Below are 11557 nucleotides of genomic sequence, written 5' to 3' on the forward strand. Positions count from 1 at the left end.
TGAAAAATGAAATCACAAAATAATTTAAAAAAAAAAAAAAAAAAAAAATTAAAAATTAAAATTAAGGTTTCAAAATTAAAAATTAAATTAAAGTTGATTCCTGTTTTATTGTTTCTAGGAATTATTCTTGCTGTTGTCTTTGCATTGCTGCTCCTCATCACAGTGTGTCTATGCAAACAAATAAGAATAGCTGTTGGTATGATTCAAGAAGCAAGCAAGTAAGTATCTCCTTTTTACTAACTCAGGAACCCTGTCTGTAGCCACATGCTCATCTGTAGGACAGAGGGGCGGACATAGGAATTTGAAATAGAGGGAGGGCCAGGGATGGAATTTTACAGATGGAGCATCCACAATACTTCAGACCCACTGAATTACTGAAATTTAACTCAACCCATAATATAGAATTCTATAAATAACATTTGACTTTGAATGCAATTTTCTTTTTCTCCCATTTTTTTCCCCTTAATCTTCAGAAATTAAGCCAGAGGTTGGGTGAGCCCAGTCGGCTTGTCCACCTCTGCAGGGTTGTAACTGTAGAAAACTAAGGGTGGATGATAGACATTTTAAGGGTGGGTGGGTGATAACATTGGTAAACTCTAAATAAATGGATTTTAAGGATGGAAAAGTGAGTTAGAAAGGGTGGGTGGAGGGCCATGAAATGAGCTTTAGACTGGGTGGAAAACATCAAGGCTGGGTGACCCCGCCCACCTCTGCCCACCATAAATACATCCCACCTTTGAGATTCAATGCTCTGGTAATCATTTATTTCCTTCCTTTAATTGGAGAGCCTGCTTCCAGTTGTATAATTTATTATTTGCTAGTAAAATTACTCTTACCATTCTCGGTTTTGTAATTATAGTTATGCATGTAAAATTGATAATCATATTTATAAATTACTAATGAATATTTGATTGTGTCTTACAGGGCTGTTGCTTCTATAATATCAACGCTTTTCTTCCCTGCAGTACCATTCATCTTACAAGTGTTGCTGTTTGTTGTATGGGGATCAATTGCATTGTATCCTTTTTCCTAATAATATTAATATTTAAAATAATATTAGTAATTATCATCATGATCATCACCAATATCACTATATCGTTTACTATGACCTAATGTTAAAGATTATATTATTTGAAAGATTATAACTTGGGTGTATCATAGCCTATTAAGTCTCTTGTATCTTTTATCTTGTATCTTTTATCTTGCATATTTTCAATGAATGTAGGACATAAACCACCCAGAACTAAAACAACCCGGACGAAAACCACCCAAAATGGAATATACCATGGATGAATTAAAGGCGTATAATAGGAAGTCACAGTGTAATCTATCCTATTGTGAAGCTGATAAAAACAGGCCCACCCAACATTGTCCACCCCACTGCCCACCCTACATTAACAGTGGTATATTCCATTTTGGGTGGTTTTCGTCCAGTGGTTATTGTCCTGGGTGGTTTATGTCTGATTTCCATTTTCAACTTAACCTGTGCAATAGGTACCTTGCGAGCTCTGGCGTACAGGACTGCCTGAAAGTCGCACCAGCTTATTCAAATTTCACTTACCAGGCTTGGAATGTTCCTAGGGCAAATTTTGAATGTGATTGTAATGTGAGTATACTTCATAGCTATTTATTAAACTTTTTCCAAAGAGATGTCTGTGATTTACTTTTGTTGATATTACGTTGTTATTTCATTATAATTCTGATATATTATTTTTGTATTTTGTTTTTTATAATCTTGTATTTATTCATTGAAGGAATAAGAATCTGAATATATTTTTTTGTGATATTGATAATAAAGAGATCTTGAATCTTAAATTTTGAATATATTTCCATATATTCATAAAGGCTGATTGATTTTTGCTAATGAAAATTCGCTAATGAAAATCATAATCATTTTACAAGAAATAGCAAAGCACTTTCACTGGACAAATGTAGAACAGAATATTATAAACATTCCTTTAAATGGAAAGGTGCTAATCTTTTTAACACATTAAGTAAAGTAACTAAATCATCAACTAATTTACATATTTTCAGAAGTCACTTTAAGCTATCAATACTTTAAGTTCTTATTTTATATTTTTATATTGTTTATGTTAATTTATAATCAAGTTAATTTTGGTGTAAGTCATCAAGGGAAAGAGGGCTCAACCGGTTGGGAGCAAAATTTGACGAACAAAGTATGAAACTTAGAAGAATTCCATATGCATTTAATCTACAAACTGGTTTCGTATAAACAGCTGTCAAAAGCTGCCCACACTCATCAGGTACAAAGAATTACATGTGCTAAGAGACAAGCCGAATTTATGATGCTATGGTTCCTTGCAGTCTTTACTATTGTTTTGCTGTAGAGTTGTTATTGTTTTGTTGTTACACAATAGATGCTTCTTTCTGTGTCTATACTGTTAATTTATATTTTATATTGTTTATATGTTAATTTTTGTATTTCAGTTACATGATATTTTACTTTTATATTCTGAAAACTATTGTACCCAGGGCCCCTAGTGAGACCAATCTACTTGACTGATTGGGCCACCCTGGTTAAAAATTGTGAATAAATAAATAAATTGTTTGTCATCACTATGATGGTAAATAGGGTGGTATTTTAGCTTTGTTGTAAAGAATTTTGAAAATAAAAATCTCCCCCTAACAACTGTGGTATTTATCATGCATTTTATCAGTACTATTTTTGAGCATTGAATTTTGTGTTGTACACATTTTGCACATAAGCTCATTGCAAAATTTCTATGCATATCTGCAACAACACTTGCAGAAGGTAAACGGTTATATGACACATTGAAAACTGAGATGCTTCACTAAAGCCCTCTGTCTAAACTATCAACATTTATTTGACAACAAAATCTGACATGCCTAAATATGGTCTTGATGACATCACATCACGACCATATTTAGGCACATCATACCTATATATGGGCATACAGTTTTTTTGTCATAGAAAATTTGATAGTATGTGCAGAGCTTGTGTGAAGGGAAACTTAGTCTTTGTCAAAGTCAATATTTATTTTATGTACCAAGAAAGAAACCGCTAGTATCTATGTCATGATTATAGCTAGAAAAACATTAAGACCTATAGTTTGCTAATATAGCAACCCCATTTCCCCCACAAGAAACAAGTAAATTCAGTACTATGTAAAAAACATATTCCAGAAAAAAACTGTTTCTTTAAATTCAAATGTACAATTCATTTATTGTTTGTATGCTCTGCATGACTGTAACCACTCTGTTTTCCTTTACAACTTTAGACCAACTATTCTCTGGCAGATGATACTGCCCTTAATCTAACTGGCTTTGAGGAAGGCTCCATCATCTGCGAGTTCCAATCATACGCGGTGCCCGACCTAGCCCTGTACTTGCAGGCCTACAACCTGTTTGGTCTCTTTTGGCTCATGTACTTTATCATAGCCTTGTGTCAGGTGACTCTTGCTGGTGCCTTTGCTTCCTGGTATTGGACGTTTCAGAAGAAGGACACGCCCACATTTGCTGTGACTGCCTCATTCTGGCGGGCTATTAGGTAAGAAGAAAAAAATGTTATGTCATAGATAACATGAAAAAAAGATGCGTTTTTAAACTAGGGAGTCAATGTTGATTTGATTTAAAATGGATGACATGTTTTTTCATAGTTGTACATGAATTAATTTAAAACTAGGAAGTTACCGTTTAAATAATTTTAAACTCTATCAATCCTTCCAAATATAATATATCTCTAAATCACAATTTTAAAATACTGTATATCCAACTAATGCCGTTTCTGATGGAAGTTAAGCAAGTTTTGAGAAAACAATCAACAACAACTTGATTAATTGTGTGATTTGCAGGTATCACTTGGGATCCATTGCATTTGGTTCATTGATCATTGCCATCATCAAGATGATACGTGTCATGCTGGAGTATCTTGAAAGAAAGTTGAAAGGTGAGAAACCCTTGTAGACTTTGTTATTGGTAACTCTCATGAGTAGTGGTTAGTAGCTCTCGAAAAAAGAATTAAATTGTTGGTAGTTCTCACCAGATAGTTGACTTAAGCTATTGATGGTTCTTACCAGAATGTAGACTGAGTGGTATATAATTTTCACACTCCAATGAACCACTGCTTCTCGGAGCCGATGACTGAGGCAAAAGCTCCAAAAGCATGATTTCATGGTAATCTGTAAAAATTACATGAATTCTTTTTATATCAGAAAATGTATTTTTTTCTGCCTTACTTGGGAAGGGAAGGCCCTCCTGGACGATGGATGCTGACTGGATTTTGGCTCCTCAGTCTGTTCCCTCTCCTGACACTACTGCTCTATTTTTTGTGAGAAATAAAAGTTTTTATTGAAATTAACACACACTGTTTTCTCAAGGTCAATGTTTCCATTGACCTTGAGAAAACAACAGTACTTCTAGTTCTCTTCCTTTAATTGGATAATTATATGTTTATAGAAATCTTATGATAAATAATAACTCTAGTAATGTGTACTAAATCTTTGAAGTATTCATTATGCAAACTTATATTTTCCGTATTTACTCTGAAAAGATAATATAAAATCTTTGAAGTATTCATTATGCAAACTTATATTTTCCATATTTACTCTGAAAAGGTAATATGTAATATGCAATATTTTTGTTTCTTATTAGGCCAAGAAAATGATGTTGTCAAGTATATCATCAAGTGTTTGAAATGCTGTTTCTGGTGCTTAGAAAAGTTCATGAAATTCCTAAATAAAAATGCATACATCATGGTAAGATTGTCTTGGATTTTCGTCCTTTAGCAACAAGTAAAATAGGATATGCATGAAGGAAGTTACCGTTTAAATAATTTTAAACTCTATCAATCCTTCCAAATATAATATATCTCTAAATCACAATTTTAAAATACTGTATATCCAACTAATGCCGTTTCTGATGGAAGTTAAGCAAGTTTTGAGAAAACAATCAACAACAACTTGATTAATTGTGTGATTTGCAGGTATCACTTGGGATCCATTGCATTTGGTTCATTGATCATTGCCATCATCAAGATGATACGTGTCATGCTGGAGTATCTTGAAAGAAAGTTGAAAGGTGAGAAACCCTTGTAGACTTTGTTATTGGTAACTCTCATGAGTAGTGGTTAGTAGCTCTCGAAAAAAGATTTAAATTGTTGGTAGTTCTCACCAGATAGTTGACTTAAGCTATTGATGGTTCTTACCAGAAAGCAGACTGAGTGGTATATAATTTTCACACTGCAATGAACCACTGCTTCTCGGAGCCGATGACTGAGGCAAAAGCTCCAAAAGCATGATTTCATGGTAATCTGTAAAAATTACATGAATTCTTTTTTTCTCAGAAAATGTATTTTTTTCTGCCTTACTTGGGAAGGGAAGGCCCTCCTGGACGATGGATGCTGACTGGATTTTGGCTCCTCAGTCTGTTCCCTCTCCTGACACTACTGCTCTATTTTTTGTGAGAAATAAAAGTTTTTATTGAAATTAACACACACTGTTTTCTCAAGGTCAACAATACTTCTAGTTCTCTTCCTTTAATTGGATAATTATATGTTTATAGAAATCTTATGATAAATAATAACTCTAGTAATGTGTACTAAATCTTTGAAGTATTCATTATGCAAACTTATATTTTCCGTATTTACTCTGAAAAGGTAATATGTAATATGCAATATTTTTGTTTCTTATTAGGCCAAGAAAATGATGTTGTCAAGTATATCATCAAGTGTTTGAAATGCTGTTTCTGGTGCTTAGAAAAGTTCATGAAATTCCTAAATAAAAATGCATACATCATGGTAAGATTGTCTTGGATTTTCGTCCTTTAGCAACAAGTAAAATAGGATATGTATGAAGAGTTCTTGCTCTTTATTTTTCTTCTCACATACATTCTAATAAAATAATACAAAAAAATACAAAATTGGAATATTTTTGTTTTTCCTCAGATTGCCGTGTATGGTAAGAATTTCTGTACATCAGCAAAGAAAGCTTTTTTCCTACTGATGCGAAATATTCTGAGGTAAATGTTTTTATAACTACCATGTTATCAATCTTAATCGTCTTTGTTATTATTACCATAATCATCATCAACTCCATCATTTTTATGGTTATTACTATATATTGTTTTTGGTCTTTAATTTTTATGTAAATGAGGAAAGTGGTGATAAGATGGCTAAGTTGTTACAGAGGCCAGTGTTGTATAAATGAGCTCTAAAATATGGGGACTTAAAAATGGCATAGAAATTATTTTTGCCCATTTTAAATATCTGATTAATTGTGTTTCAAAGTCTGTTCTGGAATTGTCAACAATAGTTAATTCCATCCAGAAATGTATGTGTGAACATCTTTGGAAGGCAAATACACAACATCATAGTTATCTTAAAGACTCACCTCTATAACTAATTATCCCATTTTTATTCTTATTTTATTTATTGTTGCATTATTTATTTAAGATTCCAAACTTTGCCACTGCTTCTTTTGATTTGTTTACTTGTTCTGTGCTTGGGTTAGGCAATGATCACGGCTGCTTGTGGGTTGTGAGGTGCCTAAATATGTGGGGTGTAGCGCTTCGTATCGGCAAAGAAAGGCGCTGTACAAATGTTCTGATTGGATTGATTGGATCTTGACTTGGGGTGTGCTGTACCTTTACTCCCCAGTAACCAAGGCTAGAAATGCTAATGAATAACCCATCATTATGTAGATTCTGAAAATACTAATAACAAACATTTCGGTTTTTGCCACAACTTTCCATGACTTCTCCTAATGAGTTATTAATTTATTATTTATAATTTGTTTTTGTATTTTTTTTTTTTTCAGAGTGTTTGTAGTGAATCAATTGACCGATTTCTTGATATTTCTCGGAGTCATGTTTGTTGTGTGCCTGTGTTCTGTTGCTTCCTTTTATTATTTTACCAATAGCATCACTATAGTATCGGAATATGTCCCAGCTCCTGAACTCAATTACTATTGGTTGCCAATTATAGTAAGTTGCTTTACGCATTTTTGCATTTATACATTAGAAACCCTATCCTGTTGTAAAAGTTGATCGAAGTACATTGGGTCATTGACCTTAATAAGTGCTGCAACTAAAAGAATTCTTACATTCAGTATAGTTTTCACTTTCTAGTGTTTGATAGGTTCCAAGTTCGAAACATTGAGTTCAAATCTTGGTATACAATTGTTGCAATATATTTGATGAAAAATAGTTGAAATTAAAAAGTAATTCAAACTATTTTTTGAAAATGTATTTTCATAAATTTTTAAAATCTATACTCATTAATATGATGATACAAATGTAAACTATGTTTTTTTAAACAATAACTTTTATTATTATTCGTTTACATTATTATACAATAGAACAAAATATGTACAGAAAATTAAAACTAAGTTGTGTACAGTAATGATCATTATTATTAAACTTAAATAGTATTCTATTCTTCCATTGATATAAAATTCTTCTCTTCTTTTTGCCCCTCTAGGTTTATTTTTACTATTCTATCTTCCTCATTCTATGTATGTAGTACAATTTTTTTATCACATCTTTTTTCATTTCAGACAATTGGAGTGGGCTCATATGTAATCGCTAAAGGATTCTTTAGTGTTTATGACATGGCTGTAGACACATTGTTCCTCTGTTTCTGTGAGTGTCATTCGTTTTTTGAATAATGGTATTATTTTGGTTGTCAATAAGTTTATTGGCTGATGAAATCAAGGTTATATTGTGATTATGATTAAGATGATTAAGTTTAGACTTAGCCAGTATCAGGATTCTCCTCACTTATTTATTTTGTAAATACTTACCTTGATAAACCAACTATTACCATTGCATTTTTATATGAACATCCTTAAACCTACAAAGAAAATAGAACCACCCATCACAAGGCATCACATAACCATGCCCATATGCTGATGCTTGTCTTCATACCTTTGTCGTGGATTATGATGAAGCATACACTTACCAAAGTTCTTTAAGCCTAGCATAGGTTTCATAAGAAAACTACAGTAATTGGATTATTTTTGGATCCTTATGATCTGAATTCAGCAATAAGAAACAGAAAGTTTTGGAATAGGGAGAAGCAAATGGGTGTGGGCATAGTCATGTGGTGTCCTGGAATGGACAATTCTATTTTATTTTGTAGGTGTGTTCTTTTAAAACAAACAATATCAATAGTTGGTTTATTTAGGCAAGTATCTCATAAATGTCAGATGTCACATCTGTGTTGATCTGGAACAGATCCCAGCTGGATATACTTTGTGTGTTTCCTCCTTCAAAGCCTGCATGCAGCTAGGGTTGGGCCTGGATGGAGCTCTTTGATAAATGTGCCAGTGAGCTTACCTTCAAACCGCAGGTTAACAATACACCTGGTCTGTTTCTGGTTATTGGCAATTTTTGAATTTTCCTTTATTTATTCTCGTTTTTCCTACTCCAAAAAAAACAAAAAACAAAAAAAAAAACTATGAGGTCGTATTAGATTCTATATTTATAAAAATGAAAAAAAAAATGTATACTGGATATTTTTTATTTTCTGATTTTTTTTTTCTCTTAAAGTGGAGGACCTTGAGCGACATGATGGTTCTGCGGAGAAGCCTTACTACATGTCCACGAATCTGATGAAGATTGTCGGCAAGAAAAATAAAAAGGTGAAGAAGACACAGCAATAGAAGACACAGCGACGGAAGCGAAAAAAAAAAAAATAAAAAGAATCATTCCTTGAGAACCATCAGTGCCTGAAGTAGTACTAAATATAAAAAATTTAAAAATTTAAAATTAAAAAAATCATACATTTGTGAGTTCTTAAATTGCGTATTTCACTGTTCTAGACTAGATAATGATAATTCTTGTAGCTTTGTAATTTTTAAGCTTACTAATTCTGTATGGAAATTTCCAACTTTATAAATTATATTTGTTATTTAATATGTCGGTGATTAGAGGAAAAATTCACAATGTTACATTCAAAGTTTCTTAATTGCAGAGATAACAAAGAATTATTACATACACCAATATACAGTTACATATAGAAATGTTATGCATTGCAAGATTTACTTACTAATGTTCAATCAAGCTTATGTAAAGTGTATTGGTTCATTAAGAATGAACACATTTAATATGTTATACATGAGTATAAATGTACATAATATTGAATTTCTATGGGCTAAACTACTGAAAATATGAATAACAAAATAGTTTGATTGAAAATTTACACTACACTGACTAATACTATTTATATAAAGTAAAGTGGCTGACAATAAAAAGTTTGTATATCAGCAAAAATGAATCACAAAGTAATTTTATTATTGACTTTTTTAAATGTTTTGTCAGATATTGCTAATTTAGTATGTCTTTAGTAAAATAACATATGAGGTTGGATCTATAATGAGAATTACTATATTTTGATACCTATTTTGACTAGTATTTATCATTTCAATTAATATATTTCTTAAAGTTTGATACCATATGTAACTTTTATATAGAGCACCTTGCAATCTTACTGTCTTTTTATACATTTTTTTTGTGTTTAATAATTGTGATAATATATGCATATATGTATATATTGCACCTATGCGAGTATGTAAATTTGTTTTGACTGTATATATACAGTATAGTGAAAAATTAGGATTTTTTTAGATTTAACTTGGTCACATGTTTTCCTTGTGTTGACAATATTCTATAGATGCCTAGTTTGATAAATTTTTGCACATTTCCAATATTTTATCGATTATTATTATTATGTTGATTGATTAAATTAAAATTACATTATTCTAAAAATATTGATTAATATATATTTTTTATGTAGAGTACTTATTACTATTTTTATGGATTTGATTCAAGCATCTATCAAAAGCTATGTTAGAAAAACACCTTGGGTAAACATCAATGCAGAGAGTTGTAATAACATTGGCCAACCATTGAATATTAAGTACTGTTTTATAATTGTATGCATCAGGGAAATATGAAGAATTGAGCCAGTTTATTATAATTAGTTAATAACATTAGTATAGTATTCATTGAAAGTAATAAGAACAATATGTAAAAGAACAAATGATTGGGATGGTGGAAGAACTGTTATAGCTCTTTATATGAATGAATGAGAGTAACTTGTAAAACATAAAATAGATTGTTTAGAAAAATGTTTGTTGTAACAAGTGAGAGGGATGTATGAAAATATATCTTTTATCTCCATTGCTTTTTGCATGCTTCCAGAATATACCGGTACTAGTAGAGAACTCTAGAATTCAAAGATATGAACATAAATTTACTAATTATCAACAGCTGATTCATAGGTTAAAGGACTTAAATTATAGTTGAAATTATAGTTCCATTGAAAATTAAAAATTAATGCACTGTTATGATGTTTAAAGGATGAATTAGTTTTAATCATCTATAATTATTTTTATATGAAATAAATGTTTATTAATTTGCTTTAATATAGGAATGTTCCCATGCACATCTCACCTATACAAAAAAAAAAGGTGTATAATTGAGCGGTTACGCCGCTTTTTCCCCCAGTTTTTAAATATTCAAAAATCTGTATCTCATTCACCATTCTCCAGTTTTTCGTCAAACAACTTTTTTCTGTCTTAGAAAAATCAGTTCTACAACATATCAAAAATGTTTTCCTCCGGAGCCTGACTTTAACATGATGTGTATATAACATTCCTAGTTTTTAAGTTAAGGTACTGTATAGATAAGATTGTTTTAGTTGTAAGTCTTCTGAGAAAGCATATTTGCATTCATTCGATGGTCAGTCAATTTTAACAATAACAAATCTTTGGGCTACACAAAACTTTAGGCTGTGCAGTGTGGGTATTCGTTCTTTTGAAGGTGGGCTGTGGTGCTCGAAGGTATCTAGTCTCCCATATGTCTCGAGAAAAACCGGCATTATCTTCCCTGTACCCTTGTAAGCAAGCTAATCAACTGCCTAAAACAATTTGTATTTGCATGTTTTTTACTACTTTATTATTAAATTTATTCCTGAAATCAGCTGATTATGCGTATCACCACTACCCTCAGCAATGTACAATTGAAGTGGCACCAGAAATTTGCTGACAAGTGGTCCTACATATCCGACGGAGGGGTCTGAACCAAGGGGCCGACTGCAGCCTCGGTCAACGGCCTGGAATAAAGGATAAATGAGTTTTGTCCAAATCGTGCATTTAGACCGCAATATTAGGGATAAGCATTCAAAATAACGTTATTTGGATAGGAAAATTATTATTTTCTTTATTTTTGTATGCTTGCTACAAAATATTGTAACGTTTTTGCATGCCATTTCAAATACAAAATACAGTAAATCTGCTCCTGATCATCTGCTCCTGATCATCGTCTCCATTATCATTATGAGTCACCATCACTGTATTGAACCATCATAAACTTACGATACAATACGATACGACTTTTATTTCCATCAAAATTCAATAAAATACAATAAAAATACATCATGATAATAAACGAGATATGGATGGGGCCAGCTTGTAAAACGCTGTACAGTATCACCTTTACATAATAATAGTTAAGCTTCAGCATAAGCATCATTTCAGTATTGTTACCAGGGGTGGCACCAGTGGGGAGTACTGCTCAG

General features: G+C 31.9%; 1 protein-coding gene across 1 annotated transcript in view; it reads left to right on the forward strand.

The window, feature by feature from the left end:
* The window catches only part of LOC117115225 (choline transporter-like protein 2), a 55480-nt gene extending 44185 nt beyond the window's left edge, over positions 1–11295 (forward strand). Inside the window, exons 11-20 of the mRNA XM_033258929.1 lie at positions 119–218; positions 925–1017; positions 1495–1606; positions 3261–3529; positions 3834–3928; positions 4633–4736; positions 5924–5997; positions 6795–6960; positions 7533–7617; positions 8527–11295. Of these exons, the coding sequence (XP_033114820.1) occupies positions 119–218; positions 925–1017; positions 1495–1606; positions 3261–3529; positions 3834–3928; positions 4633–4736; positions 5924–5997; positions 6795–6960; positions 7533–7617; positions 8527–8639 (1211 nt within the window). The 3' untranslated portion in view covers positions 8640–11295. The remainder of the gene's footprint in view (positions 1–118; positions 219–924; positions 1018–1494; positions 1607–3260; positions 3530–3833; positions 3929–4632; positions 4737–5923; positions 5998–6794; positions 6961–7532; positions 7618–8526) is intronic.
* The last annotated feature ends 262 nt before the right edge of the window (positions 11296–11557 follow it).

Source organism: Anneissia japonica, unplaced genomic scaffold (assembly GCF_011630105.1).
Source record: "Anneissia japonica isolate Jap-2015-1 unplaced genomic scaffold, ASM1163010v1 scaffold288291_len444093_cov181, whole genome shotgun sequence".
NCBI lineage: Eukaryota > Metazoa > Echinodermata > Crinoidea > Comatulida > Comatulidae > Anneissia > Anneissia japonica.